The sequence below is a fragment of the Puma concolor genome, chromosome D1, assembly GCF_028749965.1.
Source record: "Puma concolor isolate L17-30 chromosome D1, mPumCon1.1.hap2, whole genome shotgun sequence".
Taxonomy (NCBI): Eukaryota; Metazoa; Chordata; class Mammalia; order Carnivora; family Felidae; genus Puma; species Puma concolor.
In genome coordinates, this window is record NC_141676.1 from 113,777,785 (window position 1) to 113,797,680 (window position 19,896).

Genomic DNA, 19,896 nt, shown 5'->3' on the forward strand with positions numbered 1-19,896 from the left:
CAACTGTGAGACAGAAGAAAGAAAAGCCAGGTTTTGCTTCCTGTTTTTCAAAGGAAATAAGGTATAGATCGGAAGACGGGTCAAATTCTTTCTTTGCAAAGACAAAGGAACCTGAAAAGCTGTAGTTTCCCGTTTCGATTTGGGTAATAGCAGCCAATCCATTCAGAGCAGAGATAGAAGGCTGCTTTCATTTTCACTCCTTTTCCTGCCCAGAGAGCCTCAGCAGCAACAGCCGGTGAGTGGCTCCAGTCTTCCATCGTTTGTGGCCGTGTTTGAGGGAATTACAGGAGGACGAGGAGTGGGGGACACAAGGGGGACTCGCGAGGTACCCTGGGGACGTAAGGGCTTGGGGCTCAGGGCACGGTGGCAGGTACGCGAGCAGACGAAGTATGTTAGGCAAGAAGTTAGACCTTCTAGGAAAAGGAAGGAGATGTAAAAAATCTGGAGCTATCTTCTTAACACTTTGCTGCGATTTCAGCCCTTTCTGTGAACTCACACTGAGAGTTCTTACCCGTTTTACGAGTGTCCTCAGCAGGGTGAGGGGCCGTCCATGGGGCATTGCATTTCCTCCATGCTTCTGCTCCCTGTGTGACCTCTCATGAACAGCAGGGACCAAACCAGCCACACTGTGTTCTCTCAGTCTCTGAGGCCAGAGTCACCCTGCAGCCCTTCCTCGGAACACAAACAGGGGTCCTTTCCTACATGCTAATATGTCCGTGCTTTACTGGTACACTATTGATGATGGCAGGTTTTTAAATGAGTAGTGATAAAAGTGACAGGAAGTAAAGAGATCATAGGTGACACCAAGACAGAACTGAGTCGGCCATCACCAAGCTAGTTAGTGAGGCTGCTTTCTCTCTGTAAGCCTCACTTTCTCCACCTGTAAAAGAGCAGAATCTTGAAGGCGACTGGTGCTACTCTAAGTGTGGTCGTTGGGCAAGGAGATTTGCCATGATCTGAGACGTTGGGAGAAATGAAAATAACACACTCCACCCTGATCATGGAGATCAGATTTCTGGGAATGAGGAAGTTCTATTTACCGAGCTCCCAGATTCTTTTGCATGTTAAAATTTGAGACCCAGGGGCCTAGAATCCAATATCTAAAGTCTGTCCATACCTAAAACCCTATTGTTCTCACAGACAAGACATCACCCCAAGGTCCGGCCCTACGACAAAACGGGGATGGCCGGCAATAGGGTGAACAACTTTATTGAGGACTTGAAGGGAAAGAAGGTGTTAACAAAGCAAGAGTTACGTGCATTAGGGAAAAGAGTGGACCTCATCGTGGATAAGACTGAAGGCCTGATTGATGGTCTCAATGAGAAATCGGGAATAGTAGGAAAAATGTTAGTGAAAAGTATCTTCGGTCCCAAAGGCGAGCTGGCTTTAGGTGAGTATCTTGGGTCAAGGGACGGGTAACTCATTGGTTACCTGCACTCCTTATGCTGCTTCTGTGTTATTTCTTTTTTTTTTTTTTTATAAATTTTTTTTTCAACGTTTATTTATTTTTTTGGGACAGAGAGAGACAGAGCATGAACGGGGGAGGGGCAGAGAGAGAGGGAGACACAGAATCGGAAACAGGCTCCAGGCTCTGAGCCATCAGCCCAGAGCCTGACGCGGGGCTCGAACTCACGGACCACGAGATCGTGACCTGGCTGAAGTCGGACGCTTAACCGACTGCGCCACCCAGGCGCCCCTGTTTCTGTGTTATTTCTATTTGCAAGTGGAGAATCAACTATCCACATGTCTAGTCCCCTCTCTGCCTATCATACTTAAGACTGTAAAATGTCCTGGTCCGCCCCAGACCCTCTGCCAGCATCTGCAATCACTTTATACTGCTGCACCTTTTCTTTTCTCTTCAGCATCTGTCACCTTCAATCATTCCATAACCTCTCTCAGTCACTGTGCCGTGTCTCCCCTGCTAACACATAAACTCCATGAGGCATAGATCTGTGTCGGCTTTGTCCAGAAGGTAGCCCGAGCTCCTGGAAACGAGCCCGGACACATAATAGGTGCTGAGTTAACGTCTGTTCAATGCGTAAATGGTGCTCGGGCTCTAGGAAATTCTGGGACAGCCTTTAGCCAGTCTGTGGGACACTGGCCATACGCTGTGGACTCGAGACCTATTCCCAGATGTGAAATGTTCCATAGAAACAAAAAATCCACCATCGTCTGCTCACGTGTGGCTTAGCCCAAGGAATAAATCTCTGAGCACCTAGATCTGTCCTTGTTAAAGGAGTCCAGAGGGAACGTAAGGGCCCGTGGCGCATCAATATGTCTTTGAAGTGTGGGAGGCACACTTTTCCTATGAAGGGTCAAGCGTCACCATTTTAAGCATTTACGACCAAACGTTCTCTGTCACAGTAACTCCAATCTGATGCTGTGGCATAAAATTAGCAACAGACAATAAGTACAAAGTGAGCGTGAGTGTGTTCCAATAAAGCTTTATTGGCCAACACTGGTGTGGATGGAGTTTGGCCTGCAGGCCACAGTTTGCTGTCCCTCTCTACAGTATAATATACACATGAGGATATTCTCAAAGCCTGCAACATCCTTCTGGGATTATTCTGTCGTTACTCAAAGACTAACTTTACAGAGATGTGCACTTCCCTTCCTCAGAACGGAAAATGCCATTGCAGAAAACTGTGATTAAAGAATTTGATTATTCCTGAAATCACATGAGCAGGAGCATAATGAGCCCTTCGTTGTTTCACGGAACCTCTGCCTCCTCCTTCACTTGGCATAAAGTCACAGGCCTTAAGAAGCAAAGCTGGAGCTTAGAAAACGAGCCAAATTCCCATGCTTCATAGGGAAGGCACACGCTGAACAGAGTCATTTACTTGTGAGCGTGAGGGAAAGAGTTTCGAGTATGGAGGTTCTAGAAACTTAGGTCTGCTAACAAATCTTCTTTTCGATTATTTCAGAAATTCTTGATGAAATTGAGAATTATGACTCTGACAACAGCGGGTCATATTCCTCTTCGACAGGTAAGTGCCCTCAAATCTCATGCGATGACAAAAACTTCTAGGGGAGTCCTCAGGCCCTGCAGTAAAGAGCTAGGAAACCTGAGTTTTCAGTTACCATCTCTGCAAATAATCTACAGAGAAGAGCAAGGATATTTAACTTCTCATTCATTCTACTCCAGAATATGAAGATGAAAGTGAAGAAAGTGAAGAAAATGAAGAAGAGGAAAATGCTGAGTCATCCCAGGAAATGGATCCCCCGATAGTAGAAGACACCAAACCTGCTGGCTCATGTGAACCCTCAAACCTCACTGAAGGTAAGGCCCTACAGTACAGGGGAAAGACCACTGAGATAGGTTCAGAAACTCTGGGTTATTTCTAACTTCCTCACTTTCCCCCCCGGTCACAAGCAAGGTCAACACTTGTATCCCTGCTCTCCATCTTCTGAGAATCGGGAAGTGAAGGTGAAGATCATGAGCTGGGGGAGAACTGGGGGTCGTAGGCATAGGTTCTCCTACGAGAGGCAGCACCATGGACATGTGGTGACACTACATGAGCTGAGGCAGACAGAGAGGCCCCTACTGAGCAACAGAAAGAGAGCTGGAATAAAACACAAGCCATCTCTGTACTGAGCCCATCATTGCCCTTGACTAACCACGTTCCCTGGTAGAATTATCTTAACTTTTCTGAGACTCATTTTTTTTCTGAGTCTCACATTTTTAAAGGAGATTAATAACATCTATAAAGATGCATAAAACGTCAAAGAGAGATCAACTAACAACTGCACAAACAGAAGAAGGAAGTGGTTAAAAAAGACACGTTAAAAAAAGCACAACAGGACCTGTCACACATACCGTGTGATCACTAAAGAAACTGATGAGTTACTGAACCACATTCGAGAATCGTAGTGTCTAGAAAGGAGTGATAGTGCTGTTGTGTTTTGATTAGCATGTTTTCAGAAGTTCTGGACAAGCTTACAAAGGCATAAACATTTTGCCATCTTTATTCACTGTCTTATCTATTCATATACCCGTACGTATATATGCATATATTAGCTGAAAACCTACATATGCTGTTACAATCACTGTGTTTATAGCAGGAAGTGAGATAAATAAAGATCCTGCTTTTATGGAGTTTACAGTGCAGTGAAGGTATTTATATAGTAAGAATGACCAAAATGCAAGCGTAATTCGGGGGATGGAGAAGAGAAACGAGGCGAGGCATGTGGGCCAGGATGAAGAGCTATGAGAACTCATCTGACGTGATATTCGGGACAATGTGACCAGTTGGGACGGGATGTGTCATACTCTGAGGCCAAGGCCTTGCAGGGAAGGAGGAAACAATCCCAAGAGCTCTCAGTCAGAAATGGTCTTGCCGTGTCCCAAGATCAATCTGATGGGAGAGGAGGAGATTAGGAGGGACGTAGTAGAAGGAGCTGTTAGGATCTCAGCTTGGAGCTACCATACTATTTAGAGCCTTTTAGAAAGTGGGAAAGTATCGGGATTGTATTTGCAATAGAAAGGCCCTTAGAAGTTTTTAGGTGGAGGAGTGATAAACCAGCATAGCATCAGAAAGGTCACATGTGTTCAAATGTTTCAGTTAAGAGATCACAGCTTTCGGCTGGTGTTGCCATAGTAGGGAAGTTGTCACATGGTCAAATCTGGAGCACCTTTGGACAGAGAGTTGACAAAAACATAGACAGAAATAAAAATAATAAACTCTACCTTGATCTACCAAACCAGATTTCTAGGAATGAGCTCCAGGAGCTCTGCTTAACAAGCTCTCAGATACTTTTGCATTTTAAATTTTTTTTTTTTCAATGTTTATTTATTTTTGGGACAGAGAGAGACAGGGCATGAACGGGCGAGGGGCAGAGAGAGAGGGAGACACAGAATCGGAAACAGGCTCCAGGCTCCGAGCCATCAGCCCAGAGCCAGACGCGGGGCTCGAACTCCCAGAGCGCGAGATCGCGACCCGGCTGAAGTCGGACGCTTAACCGACTGCGCCACCCAGGCACCCCTACTTTTGCATTTTAAAATTTGAGACCCATGGGCCTAGAATCAGACATCCAAAGTCCTTTCCATACTTAAAATCTTATTGTTCTCACAGACAAGAAATCACCCCAAGATCTGGTCAATGACAAAAAGGGGATTGCTCATGGCATGCTTGGTACCTTTTTTGCGGACTTGAGGGAAAAGAAGGTGTTAAAAGAACGAGAGATACAAACACTAGGGGAAACAGTGAATGTCATTGTGGATAAGACTGAAGGCCTGGTTGGTGATCTCACTGAGAAAACTCAACTGGTGGGCAAAATGCTAAAGAACCATTTCTTCAGTTCCAAGAGCGAGGCGACTATAAGTGAGTATCTGAAGTCAAAGGACAGGTAACTCATTGGTATCTACTCTCCTTATGCGGTTTCTGTGTTCTTATTTCTATTTGCAAGTGGAGAATCAACTATCCACATGTCTAGTCCCCTCTCTGCCTATCATACTTAAGACTGTAAAATGTCCCGGTCCGCCCCAGACCCTCTGCCAGCATCTGCAATCACTTTATACTGCTGCACCTTTTCTTTTCTCTTCAGCATCTGTCACCTTCAATCATTCCATTACCTCTCTCAGTCACTGTGCCGTGTCTCCCCCGCTAACACATAAACTCCATGAGGCATAGATCTGTGTCGGCTTTGTCCAGAAGGTAGCCCGAGCTCCTGGAAACGAGCCCTGACACATAATAGGTGCTGAGTTAACGTCTGTTCAATGCGTAAATGGTGCTTGGGCTCTAGGAAATTCTGGGACAGCCTTTAGCCAGTCTGTGGGACACTGGCCATACGCTGTGGACTCGAGACCTATTCCCAGATGTGAAATGTTCCATAGAAACAAAAAATCCACCATCGTCTGCTCACGTGTGGCTTAGCCCAAGGAATAAATCTCTGAGCACCTAGATCTGTCCTTGTTAAAGGAGTCCAGAGGGAACGTAAGGGCCCGTGGCGCATCAATATGTCTTTGAAGTGTGGGAGGCACACTTTTCCTATGAAGGGTCAAGCGTCACCATTTTAAGCATTTACGACCAAACGTTCTCTGTCACAGTAACTCCAATCTGATGCTGTGGTATAAAATTAGCAACAGACAATAAGTACAAAGTGAGCGTGAGTGTGTTCCAATAAAGCTTTATTGGCCAACACTGGTGTGGATGGAGTTTGGCCTGCAGGCCACAGTTTGCTGTCCCTCTCTACAGTATAATATACACATGAGGATATTCTCAAAGCCTGCAACATCCTTCTGGGATTATTCTGTCGTTACTCAAAGACTAACTTTACAGAGATGTGCACTTCCCTTCCTCAGAACGAAAAATGCCATTGCAGAAAACTGTGATTAAAGAATTTGATTATTCCTGAAATCACATGAGCAGGAGCATAATGAGCCCTTCGTTGTTTCACGGAACCTCTGCCTCCTCCTTCACTTGGCATAAAGTCACAGGCCTTAAGAAGCAAAGCTGGAGCTTAGAAAACGAGCCAAATTCCCATGCTTCATAGGGAAGGCGCACGCTGAACAGAGTCATTTACTTGTGAGCGCGAGGGAAAGAGTTTCGAGTATGGAGGTTCTAGAAACTTAGGTCTGCTAACAAATCTTCTTTTCGATTATTTCAGAAATTCTTGATGAAAATGAGAAGGATGAATCTGGCAAAATCAAGTCATTTTCCTCCTCAACAGGTAAGTGCCTTCAAGTCTCACACCACAATGAAAACCTTCAGACCTCTAGAGGTGTCCTCAGGCCCTGCAGTAAAGAGCTAGGAAACCTGAATTTTCAGTTACCATCTCTGCAAATGATCTACAGAGAAGAGCATTGATATTTAACTTCTTCTTCATTCCACTTTGGAATCTGAAGTAAATGTGAACAAAGTGAAGAAAAAGAAAAATGCTGTCAGCCCAGGCATTGGCTCTCCCTATAGTGGAAGCCACCAAACCAAATGGCTCTTGGAAACCCTCAAAGCTCACTCAGGATAAGGCCCTACATTACAGAGGCCCTAAGTCACAGGGGAAAGACCACTGAGATCGGTTCTGAAACTCTGGGTTATTTATTTATTTAAAAAAATTTTTTTAATGTTCATTTATTGTTGAGAGAGACAGAGAATCAGAGCACAAGGAGGGAAAGGGGAGAGAGAGAGGGAGGCACAGAATCGGAAGCAGGCTCCAGGCTCTGAGCTGTCAGCGCAGAACCCAACGCCGGGCTCAAACCCACAAAGTGCAAGATCATGACCTGAGCCGAAGTTGGACGCTCAACCAACTGAGCCACCCAGGTGCCCCAGAAACTCTGGGTTATTTCTGACTTCCTCACAACCCCCAGGTCACAAGCAAGGTCAACACTTACATCCCTGCTCTCCATCTTCTGAGAATCTGGAAGTGAAAGTGAAGATCATGAATTGGGAGAGAAGGCTGGGGGTCGTAGGCATGGGTTCTCCTAGGACAGGCAGCGTCATGGACATGTGGTGACACTAGATGAGCTGAGGCAGACAGAGAAGTCCCTACTGGGCAACAGAAAGAGAGCTGGAATAAAACACAAGCCATCTCTGCAATGAGCCCATCATTGCCCTTGACTAACCACGTTCCCCGGTGGAATTACCTCAACTTTTCTGAGACTCCTATTTTTAAATGAGATTGATTAATAACATCTATAAAGATGCATAAAACATCAAAGAGAGATCAGCTAACAACTGCAAATAGAACAAGGATGTGGTTAAGAAAAACACGCTAAGGGGCCCCTGGGTGGCTCAGTCGGTTAAGTGTCCTACTTTGGCTCAGGTCATGATCTCACAGTTTGTGGGTTTGAGCCCCACATCGGGCTCTGTGCTGATGGCTCAGAGCCTGGAGCCTGCTTTGGATTCTGTGTCTTCCTGTCTCTCTGCCTCTCCTTCATTTGTTCTCTCTCTCTCTCTCTCTCAAAAATAAATAAAATGTAAAAAAATAAAATAAAAAAGGGAAAAGAAACACGTTAAGAAAAGCACAACAAGACTGGTCACATATACCGTGTGATCACTAAAGAAACTGATGACTTACTGAACCACATCCGAGAATCGTAGCGTCTAGGAAGGAGTGATAGCGCTGTTGTGTTTTGATTAGCATGTTTTCAGGAGCTCTGGACAAGCTTACAAAGGCATAAACATTTTGCCATCTTTATTCACTGTCTTATCTATTCATATATCCGTATGTATATATGCATATATTAGCTAAAAACCTATATATGCTGTTCTAATCACTGTGTTTATAGCAGGAAGCGAGATAAAGATCCTGCTTTTATGGAGTTTACAGTGCAGTGAAGGTATTTATATAGTAAGAATGACCAAAATGCAAGCGTAATTCGGGGGATGGAGAAGAGAAAAGAGGCGAGGCATGTGGGCCAGGATGAAGAGCTATGAGAACTCATCTGACGTGATATTCGGGACAATGTGACCAGTTGGGACGGGATGTGTCATACTCTGAGGCCAAGGCCTTGCAGGGAAGGAGGAAACAATCCCAAGAGCTCTCAGTCAGAAATGGTCTTGCCGTGTCCCAAGATCAATCTGATGGGAGAGGAGGAGATTAGGAGGGACGTAGAAGGAGCTGTTAGGATCTCAGCTTGGAGCTACCATACTATTTAGAGCCTTTTAGAAAGTGGGAAAGTATCGGGATTGTATCTGCAATAGAAAGGCCCTTAGAAGTTTCTAGGTGGAGGAGTGATAAACCAGCATAGCATCAGAAAGGTCAAATATGTTCAAATGTTTCAGTTAAGAGATCATAGCTTTCAGCTGGTGTCATGGTAGGGAAGATCTCAGATAGTCAAATCTGGAGCTCTCTGGGATGGAGAGTCAACAAAAACTATCCTGGACTGGCTGTGGGCTAAATAAGGAAGAGGAGGAACCAAGGATGATTCTGTGTTTTGGGTAGGCAACTAGGTGAAGGGTGTGAGGAACTGAGATAGCAAAAAACTTGTAGTAGAGAGAAATCTGAGGAAAAACCTATTTGTAGGAGTGGGCAAATATCAGGAGTCCTTCTCTCTACACATTTACTTTGTTGCCTGGATCACATCCAAGGGTACATGTTGAATACACAGGTAGATTCAGCCACGTTGTTCACAGGGGACCAGGCACGGGAGTAAATCTCAGGATTCAGCAGCATGTAGACAGTATTTAGGATGACATGTCTGGAAGAGGCCACCTGGGGAGAGAGGCTGACAGAACATCTTAGAGGGTTCAATGTAGAAAGACCCAACTCTGGGAGGCGTGGAGGAAGCACAAGGCTGGCGAAGGGCATCCAGCTTGAGAGAGGACGGTTACCGCACGCAGAGCTTCTGAAGCCTGGAGAACCCTGCTCAAGGAGGAAGGTGTGCTCGACCACGTTTGAATGCTCAAGAAGCAACAGATGGCCAGTGGTGACCTCAATCTCAAGCATTTAAGTGTTGATAATGACAGTCAGTGTCTACCGCATGAAGAAAAGAGAATGAGAGATGAAAATAGCGAAAAGAGATGCCACCTTTAACGAATTGTACTGAGAAGCAGAGCGGGGAAACACAATAGCTGGATGGGACACCAAGTGCAGGGGCAGAGTGCGTAACAGATAAAGGGATATCAAGGCATGTGATACGCCAGCAGGGAGAGCACAGCAGGGGCAAGAAGGGGTACACATGATGCAGAAGACGGGGACGAGGAATCACCCGAGTACAGTTCTCGCAGGTGAGAGGAAATCGAGCGGGAACGTAAGTACAGTCTCTACCCTCAGCCAGGAGGAAGAATGTGCCGTCCTTTGTCACAGGAGGGGAAGGACAGAAGGTGGGCAGACGTGCGGGAAAACGAACAGACCTGTTGGTCAGGAAGATGAAATTGTTCTTACCCAGCAATACTGGAAGGACCGGAAGGCTTGTTTCCCTACGGGAAAACTACAACAAGAAAAGGGAAAGATGCCTGGTAGCTGTGCCAGATAATCATTCTAGGCATAGGAAATACAGAGATTAAACACACCTTCCCTGTCCTAATGAAGCCTACCATACAGCAAGCACAATTAAGAGCTATTATTATCATAGTTTTTAGGGGCACATTTACATAAAGTGATCGAAACACGAGGAGAGAAGCCGTAGAAGTATTAGTGAGCTTTCATGGGAAAAGGAAGGAGACATTTGTCTTGATGGTTCCAATGCAGGAACTATATACACCAGTGCTTTGAAAGCTCACACTCCAGGATCCTCAGAATTGGTCAAAATGCTTTAGAATCCTGCAGGGTCTCTGTTAGTGGAGACACTGCACTGGTGGTAACAATGTGCACAGTAGGGATATTTTAGTGGAGTTAAATAACTGAATAATCACTTGACCAGGCCACATGAACATTAGGCTTCCTTCCAAATCTTAGGTACTGTGTCTGTGTGAGACTAACGCACGGGGATTGAAAGGTTACTCAATGCCATGGCCACTGACAAAAACAAAAGTTGTCCGTGGGGTCAGTAAGAAGCAGAAAGAAAGATGGTGGTATGAAGATTTCTCTTTTTGTCATTTGTAATACAAAATGATTTTTTTGTTGTTGTTTTATTAAGCCTTTTGAAGGGATGGCGGTGAGCATTTCCTAAGAATGAGAGCCCGGTGAAAAGATCCTCATGACTGCCAGACAGTGGGTGCTACTCCTTAATGAGTAATTTTTTCTCTTGTAGTTTTTCAGGTAACCCAGGCTTCCCAAATCAATGTGCTGAAGCTTTGTCCTTGTATCCATTTTAAGGAACCAAAGACAATAATGGCACATGAGGTAATATACTTTGGAATAGGGGCACACAAGGTTGTCCACTCAAACAACATGGAACTCACTGGAAATTTCAGTTCTTGCTACAGATGCCTTAGGATCAGCCCCAAAGGAACAGGATGCTATTCAATCATGTTATCTAATTAAGGGGCCCTTACATCAGATTTCCTGTCTGTTTCATCCCGTCCTCAAACATACTTTAAACTCCTCGCCACCAGTGAACCGAAGCAAGGTTTCCGGAGCGTGTACTCAGAACTACTACACGTTTTTAGTCTGGTGCCTTGTTCATGAATCCCTAGTTCCATCCCCAAGTCCTCCAGCCATCAAATCTCTAATTGTAAGGGCCTATTTTGCATAGGATTTGGAGGCAAAAGTGGGAGGCTGGGTGCAACTCACTCTGTGTCGGTTAACTGCAGATCTATCCAGTGATGGAGAAGACGAGCCGAATGCGCCTGGCTCTCATCATTTGCAATAGAACATTCGATTATCTTTCTGAGCGAGAAGGCTGTGAAAAGGACATTTCGGGGATGCGAGATCTGCTGGAGAACCTTGGATATTCAGTGGTTATAAAGGAAAATCTCACCGCTCAGGTAATGGCCCCAGAGAGTGGGATGAGTTGGGATGAGTGTCCCTCCTTGCATCTCCTTCCTGGACTTCTTCCTTGGCGGCTGTCAGAACGGAGCGCACGTTACAGAAACTGCATTTCTCTAGAATAGGCATCCTGCACCCCAGCCTCTCCCGACGTACACTCTGAAGGCCAAGACCTAGATGGCAGTAGTTCACTAAACAGGCTGGCTCTTGCTAATGCTCTCAGTTTGGGAGACACCCATCACTTGATAGTCTATGTGAGACACCACTCTGAGGCCTTTATAATTTCAGTATCGTGCGTCTGAATGTGAAGCCAAGTAGGCGGTTAAAAAACAAAACAAAACAAGTTTTGCACACATACATACGCAGAAGAAGTTGTGATTCTGGCTTCATCCAAAAAAATACCACGGGAGGCTTTAGACAAACCATTTTAAACCTAGCAAGGAATCTGTTCACGTCTCTACGCCAGTGGAAACAGTCCCTCCATCTCTGTCTCTGTCTCACTCTTTGTTTAATGAAAACTCAGGGCAACTGCAGCCTGTAACACAGTTGTGAAAAGCAAAGCCTTTGGCAGGAGACCCGTCACCTCACGTGTCCCTCCCTGTACTCCACCTCCTAGCGTCTCCCTCAGTCTAAGGATCTACTGAACACCACCGGGCTACACGCTGTATGAAAAAACCCTGCTTTTCCATTCTATACATCCAGCTTTCTGGCTGTATGTCAGAACGTAATTTCTCGTACAATTCCACTCTGTCCAAATCGTCTGATCACTCCATTTCTGCTGTCTCTCTCTCCCTCTTGCGTGTGTGCGTGTAAAGTCCATGTACTGTGTGAGCACAAAGTAGACACAGACAGCTCCCAGGTGGTAAGTCTGGAAACTCTTTCAGGAAATGAAGGTCGAGCTGAAGCACTTTGCCACCCGCCCAGAGCACCGCTTCTCAGACAGCACGTTCCTCGTGTTCATGTCACACGGCATCCTGGACGGGATCTGTGGGACAAAGCACAGGGAGGAAGAGCCAGATGTCCTTCACGACGACACCATCTTCCAGATTTTCAACAATCGCAACTGCAGGAACCTAAAAGACAAACCGAAGGTCATCATCATGCAGGCCTGCCGAGGCAGTGAGTTGGAGCTGGGGGACGCAGGGGGTGGCCGTCTGCTTTTTTCTGTGATTAGCCTGGTGTCCAGCCTTCGCCTTCCCAGGGCTGAGGGAGAGAAACCACACTGTAGAACGGCACTTGGACCTGCTCCAGAAAGATACGAAGCCTGTATCGTCGTTGAACAAGTGTTAAGTGCCCTAGAATAACAGCACGTGTCCCGATCATCTGGGACTAGGTTCTACTAAACATAAGTGGCCTCTGTGTAGTTCCCAGTCAGTGAGGCAATTTTTCTATCAGGAAGATACTGGCATTTTTAATAAATTCCAGATGGAAATGTATTGAAGTAAAGGTATAAGGGTTAAGAGACATTTTGTGTGTCTGTGTCTGTAACATCTTTTGTAAGACAAGCGTGTCTCTCCCAGAAGGCAACGGGGCCGTCTGGGTGACAGATGTGGGAGAAGCCTGTGCATGGCCGGAAAACCAGCCCTCAGCACCCTACATCTTCAGTGATGCCGTACAAAAGACCCATGTGGAGAAGGACTTCATCGCTTTCAAATCTTCGACTCCACGTAAGTGACTTCAGAGAGAAGCTTCTCGATCTCCTGTTAGTTTCCAGATCACAGGCCTGGCTGTGATCCTATGTGATTGCTGATTGAAAAACATCTCTTCCTTCATGATAGATTTTAGGCAGAGAATAGATTAAAAATACGGAGTTTTTTATAACTAGAAAGCTAGAAGTCTTCATTTTGGAGGAAACATTCAAAATAAACCAGAGTTTTATGAGGATCCAGTGTTACAATAGTCTAACTATAAATCAGAGTTGTTTTTGTTTGTTCAGACAGCAATGGCACATGATTTGGCCCACCTCATCACCTGCTAGCAATTAAACAGGTAATCAGTAAAACTGTAGTACTTTCTTCACACATTCCAGAACCTCTTACATTATTATTTGACTCTAATCTAAAAAAAATTAGTTAATATTCAAATGCCTGACTTCAGCATCATGCAGCCAAGACTGAAAATCCTCCTTTGGCAGCAAAGACAAAGTAGGAGATAGAAACACAAGATATACCGAGCTGATCGTGGCCAAACCTGCAGAAAATCTATTTAACAGTCACCAATGACATTGGGGTGATTTAGAAAACCAGGGCAATTTCAAGAATCTTGTTTACAAAGCCACCGTTATAAGTCCTCTACTGCAGTGATTACCAACTGCGATGTGCACAGACATCCCTTTGGAACGATATTACAGGCAGGGTTCTGATTCAGTGGGTCTTGGGGGGGTGGCGAGATGGTGCCTTTCAAAACACCCTGTGGTGAAGCTAGTGCTGTCCGCCCATGGCCACACATGAGCAGCAAGGGACTGGAGGACCCTCTGAGTGTCGTCTGACAGGAAAAGGCTATGCAGGGAACACCCACTCCGTACCTGGAACAGTCATACTTCTCTTTGTTTTACATACTGGAGTTTAAATAAAACTTTATTTGAAAGAAGAGCTCTGTACTTTTAGCAATTAAAGGAAGTTAAGAAGGCATATATGGGCTGGTATGTATCTAAGAGACTCTTTAACTTACTTAAGGAAATGAAGTGTAACATGTAAAGTTCTTGCATTCATTTTTGCACACGTAACGACCCGCTAAGGTGGAGTGAGCACAGGGTGTAGGATCCACAAGTGAAGCAGATGTGCTTACTGAACCTCACGGAGCATTTGGTCGGAGCAGAGAGGCAGAGGTTAACTCAGGGGAAAATATACACCCACGTCTCACAAGTAGATACTGACTGTCTCTTGACTGTGCTAAGTGCTTTGAGGAAAAACGTGTTGAAAGATGAAGGAGTTAACTATGTCAAGGGTAAGCGAGGAACATTCCAGACAGAAAAAGCACAGAGGACCTGGGAAAGAAAGGAGCCTGGAAAAATGGGCCAGTATATCTTGAGCACAGAGCTGGGGCTCAGTGCTGAGAGGGAGGTTGGAGAGGTCAGGAGGGGTCATGCGATTTGGGGCCTCATAGGTTCGGGAAGGATTTGATCTTTTCTGTTTACATACTTTATTACTAATATTACTTTATACTAATAGTAATAGGAAGTTTTGGTGAAACTTAAGCAATGAAATGGTAAGATTATCATTTTTATATAACTACTCCGGGGATTCTGTGGGGAATGGATTACAGTACAGCAGGAAATACAGGAGGCGGGTTAAAACGCTACTGCAGGGTTACTGGCCACGGCTGGTAACGGCAGTCTCGGGAAGACACAGCTGTTGAATCCAGAAGGAATTAGTGTATAAAATGTCTAGGACCCAGTGTTGGGAGGATGTGGCAGGTGAGTAAGAAGGGATGACACAGAGGACTCAAGGCATGGTCATGGTGCATTCATTAAAACGGGAATCCTGCCAGAAAGTGTGAGATGTCTTTGGCATATTTCCAGATGAAACAGAGAGAGTTACAAAGCTGTGTACCTCAGAAAAGAGAATGGCACCAGGATTCGGGAGGTGGTGGCTGAGAATTATATCTCGTAGTCTAAAAATAGATGAAATTATACAGGAGCAGAGAAGAGACGGAGACGAGATCCCAAAGCTGAGGCTTGTGGATGGTAGAGGTCAAGCTGGGAGGCAGAGTATTTGTAAGTTGGGCTCAGGAAGTTTCCTATCAGGGCATAAGAAAGAAAAGTAAGGGTGTGTATGTGTGGTCAGTGTGACCAAGAAAGCCTCCACTGGACTTATGGCCAGTTTCTGATTTGAATGAGAGAGATCAGGTGAAACCCAGCGAGTGACCATGAGATTGAATGACGTGGAGGCCATGAATGGCCTTGAGGAAAGTGACTTGGTAAAGTCAGGGTGGTGGGGGGAGACAGCAGACGGGTGAGCGGGCTAGGGCTCGGAGGATGTGAAGACGGTGGGGAGAGACAAACCTGAGGAATGCAACCATTAAAAGGAGGAAGGAACAGGAAGGGAGCTGCAGATAAAGTGACCATCAGACTATTAGCTTTTTGACGATGGGAGAGATTTGATCACACTGCAATGGTCACGAAGAGTGGTAGCTCAAGAGATGGTCACGATAAAAAACGAGCAAAATATTCCAGGAGAAAACAGAACAGACGAAGAGGAGGTCCAGAATGGCACGACAGGAATTAGTTTCTTTTCCACTACTTGCAGTCCGAGGCATGTAACTTTGGCTCCAAGAGCGTGAACAGGGTTGATGGCTGAGAGTCCACGACGGTTTTCTCTGGGCCTCCTGGGGACACTGGAGGTCCCAGCTTTGCCTTTCTCTCTCCTCCAAAGCACTAAAATCAAACTATGCCCAAAAGCTCTGACTCTAAGAGTCTTCCACACACAACACAAAGGCCACATCTGCCAGTATTTTCATACCTTTTCTTTGCAGATAATGTTTCCTGGAGACTGAACACAGATGGCTCTGTCTTCATTTCCCATCTTATCCGCTACTTCAAAATGTATTCTTGTTGTCATCATTTGGAGGAGATTTTCCGAAAGGTACAGGTCTTCTGTTTTTTTCAATGTCATCACTGTGCAACCATTCTCAATTTTTTTTGGTGGGTGGGTGGGTGGGGAATCCTGAAAGCTCTTAGGCCATCTTGGCATTCCTTCCTGTACTCCACGTTTGTTTAAAGAGGAGGTTTTGGGGAAATACTGCACGGAACCAGTGTGAGTTTCTCTGATTCTGATGGCCTTGTTTATTCAGAAAATGCTTGAGGATACTCCATCATGCATGGATGTACTATAGCCAAGGAAAAGCTAAACGTTTCTTCTGTGTATACCCCCCTGGCCACAGCCTTAAAACATACCACAAATTCTGTGACTCCTGAGAGAGAAGTCCAGATTTCCCTTTTAGGAAGTATCTAAAGATTTTCTTTCCTGCCTTAGGTTCAATATTCATTTGAGACTCCAAATATAATTACCCAGATGCCCACGATTGAGAGACTCTCCATGACACGATATTTCTACCTCTTCCCTGGGAATTAAAACTCATACACAGCATCTCAGGTAAATGCTTCCAAGAAGTGGACTTGGGAGCTCCCTGCTCAGAGCCTGTGTGTCAAATACAGACAGAATGGAGGACAGTGACAGGGTGTAGCTGCCTAGTACTGTCCTGTCCCCATGTTCTTTTTTTTTTCAACAAAATTCTTAATTTTTTTTTTAATTTACATCCAAATTAGTTAGCATATAGTGCAACCATGATTTCAGGAGTAGATTCCTTAATGGCCCTTTACCCATTTAGCCCATCCCCCCCTCCCACACCCCCTCCGGTAACCCTCTGTTTGTTCATCATATTTAAGAGTCTCTTATGCTTTGTCCCCCTCCCTGTTTTTATATTATTTTTGCTTCCTTTCCCTTCTGTTCATCTGTTTTGTCTCTTAAAGTCCTCATATGAGTGAAGTCATATGATATTTGTCTTTCTCGGACTGACCAATGTCACTTAGCATAATACCCTCCAGTTCCATCCCATGTAGTTGCAAATGGCAAGATTTCATGCTTTTTGATTGCCGAGTAATACTCCATTGTATACATATACACCACATCTTCTTTAACCATTCATCCACCAATGGACATCTGGGCTCTTTCCATACTTTGGCTATTGTCGACAGTGCTGCTATAAACATGGGGGTGCACGTGTCCCTTCGAAACAGCACACCTGTATCCCTTGGATAAATGCCTAGTAGCGCAATTGCTGGGTCATAGGGTAGTTCTATCTTTAATTTTTTGAGGAACCTCCATACTGTTTTCCAGAGTGGCTGCACCAGCTTGCATTCCCATCGTCCCCATGTTCTTAATGACCCTTGGGAAAACCCTGGTTTCATATGAAATTATAAGAAATTATAAGTCTAATGTTTCCCTCCAGTCTTAATGTCTCTCAAGGACCTACCTACCGAGTGGAAGATATTTAGTTCCGAAGCTTGCACAAAAAAACTGGATGTTCATATACAGCTGGCGTGAGGCGTCCTCCCAGGGAAGTCAGTTTGGCTGAGTTTCATTCCTCCTGTGTTTGTGATGAGGACTGCCTGTACCACAGTGTCAGTTGGAGGCTGCTGGGTGTGCACCGAGGCAATGAGACCCTAGTGCGGACCTCCCCCTCTGGGGGTGACAGGCCCATAGCCCTTTTGTGAAGGCACAACTCATGGTAGGCATCAGTTCTGTTTATGCCTTACCTCCTATAGCCCCTTTCCTTATGTTTCCTTCTCTCTACTTTTCCAGGGAAACTGGGCCATTATGTACTCGACGAATCTACTACTTTAAAAGGGCAATGTCTGCTCGTGAATATTTTTATACGAAACTTCCCAAATGCCCACCTTCAACCAAGGCCAAGTGAAAATCAATCTCATATTGTTGCTGAGTTAGTACTTACTACATTTTTAAAAAATTTTGTTTGTTTTCTCACGTTATTGTAAGGGTAAAACATTTTCATTGCAAAACAAAGTTTAAGTATAGAAAAACATCTAAAAAATATTTAATGAATAAGTGATTACATTAATAGGTGTCCTGGTATTAGGCAAAGATCATATTCTCGGGATAAACTCTTCTCTGTTATAAAGGATCATTCACGTACTCTCCATTTGGAACACTATTACTAACATTTGACTTGGGACATTTACATTATAGACTGAATTCTCATTTATTTTGACTCATTTCTAACTCGGCCATAGGATATTTTGATAATATTTTTTAATGAACTACAAGTAGTATTTTTTTTTGATTCCTAGAATGTGAAAAATCTTTGTCCCGGAGTTCACTTATGAGTTCTCCTAAAAACATATACAAAGGCCAGTGTGAATTTATCTCTTAGTAGTATGTTTTTATTATCAAAATGTTGATTTTTTTTAAAAAAGTACCCATACATATCTGCATCTGTATACTCATTAACTTTCAAACTATAGATGAAAGCCAATGTGTATAATCACTAAAAAAAAAAAAACAAAAAACAAAAAACAAAAAAACTTTATTTTGTTTGAATCTTGAGAACATGGAGATTATGTAAAAATATCCCTTTAGAACTGAAAGTGACAAAGAGGGAAGTGAAAATCAAGTTCCATGAAATGATTTATGTTCTCTGTCTTCCATCCTGTGGTCTTACTTCCTCTCTCTCTACATACACAAACTCACAGATGAATTTAGAAAGCTAACTGTGTAAGATACTCTATGACCTGCACTTGTGTTGATTCAAAATTACCATCTAGGATTAAAGGGAGATGTGAAGCATCAGTAATATACATAGCCTAAGCTTAAGAGGGTGGGGGAAGGCGATCAAGGGCTGACTGGGGGCTGGGTAGAGTCTCCTTCCTGTCCCTTTTCACTCAGCCCCTTATATTCTGAAGGTCACATCTCCAGCTGTTGGAGCTACACCTCTTAAGGTCAAAAAAACTGCAGCCTAGTCAGCAAGAAAGAGGAAGAACCAGCAGACACAGGCCCCCTCCCTTTCAGGAAGTCTTCTCTTCCTATAAATCAAGAACCACCACTGGGTCCAAAGTAACTCACAGCTGCGCAGAAGTTGAGAAATGAAGTATTTATTCCATGTGTCAAATTCCTAGCAAAAAACCCCTGGGAGTTTCTCTTAAGAAATGGGGAAAGGAGATATTGGGTCCCTTTGACTGTCTCTGCCAGAGATTGCTTCCACATTTGATGGCTGCCTAATACTGAATTAAAAAAAAATTTTTAATGTTTATTTTTGAGAGAGGGAGTGAGACAGTGTGAGTGGGGGAGGGCCAGAGAGAGGGAGACACAGAATCCGAAGCAGGCTCCAGGCTCTGAGCTGTCAGCACAGAGCCCGACGCGGGGCTCAAACCACGAACTGTGAGAAGATGACCTGAGCCGAAGTCGGACGCCCAACTGACTGAGCCACCCAGGTGCCCCTGCCTAATATTGAATTTAATGGATGGATTAGAATGTATTTTGTTAAGTTCAGTAATTTCCAAATGTGTTATCTTATGCAATTTTATAATAAAATTTTCCTCCTAAGTATATCTCTAAGTTGCTCTCTGATAATACTATTGGAATAAACTCTCAGAACTAAAATGACAGGGTCAAAAGCATTAAAATTCGAATTTTCTATGTAGGGTAGAGCTCAAAAAATTGTCTGAATGTGCACTCCCCCTGAGCTGAATGCACTATGGCTCATTTTCCTATATCTGCATCAGCACGATGTGTACTCTATCTTGTTAATTTCTCAGGCCCCAAATCAAAATTATTCTGATGTTTGTTTGCTTTCTAAACCAGCTAAGCATCTCTTCCCACGTTTATAGGTCACTGCAAACAAGTTAAATGTTAACTGGTGCTTCCTCTTGTCCACCAGGTCTACGGCGGGGGGGTCTACCAGAAACTCACAGGAACCACTAACTGGGGCACCTCTCTGGCTTCCAGCCCAGCCGGGACTGTGCCTCTCACCTGAAAGGCACATTCTTATCTCAGAATCTGCTATCCCCTTTGCCTAAACCAATTGCCCCTTGCACCCCATAACTGCATGACTTAGTACTGCCCTTCCTGGGGT

The 19,896-nt window shown here is 44.5% G+C and overlaps 1 protein-coding gene across 2 annotated transcripts; it reads left to right on the plus strand.

The window, feature by feature from the left end:
- On the plus strand, window positions 1–19,372 carry LOC112865165 (caspase-12-like). Of its 2 annotated transcripts, none has more exons than XM_086679265.1 (13): window positions 1–235; window positions 1,141–1,390; window positions 2,925–2,987; window positions 3,146–3,280; window positions 5,073–5,321; window positions 6,607–6,669; window positions 10,631–10,722; window positions 11,133–11,306; window positions 12,192–12,426; window positions 12,828–12,974; window positions 15,781–15,890; window positions 16,281–16,400; window positions 17,257–19,372. In XM_086679265.1, the coding sequence occupies exons 2-12, from the start codon at window positions 1,183–1,185 to the stop codon at window positions 16,377–16,379; spliced, it is 1,575 nt and encodes a 524-aa protein (XP_086535391.1). In that variant the 5' UTR covers window positions 1–235; window positions 1,141–1,182; the 3' UTR covers window positions 16,380–16,400; window positions 17,257–19,372. The 2 variants fall into 2 exon arrangements, with proteins under 2 accessions (XP_086535391.1, XP_086535390.1); XM_086679264.1 differs by having other exon boundaries at window positions 4–235; window positions 17,610–19,372.
- Window positions 19,373–19,896: the final 524 nt, after the last annotated feature.

Coding starts and splice junctions, on each gene's coding strand:
- LOC112865165 (XM_086679265.1), top strand. CDS start 1,183: ATGGCCGGCAATAGGGTGAACAACTTTATTGAGGACTTGAAGGGAAAG. Junction 6,670..10,630: donor GTCATTTTCCTCCTCAACAG/GTAAGTGCCTTC, acceptor TTTCTCTTGTAG/TTTTTCAGGTAACCCAGGCT. Junction 10,723..11,132: donor AGACAATAATGGCACATGAG/GTAATATACTTT, acceptor GGTTAACTGCAG/ATCTATCCAGTGATGGAGAA.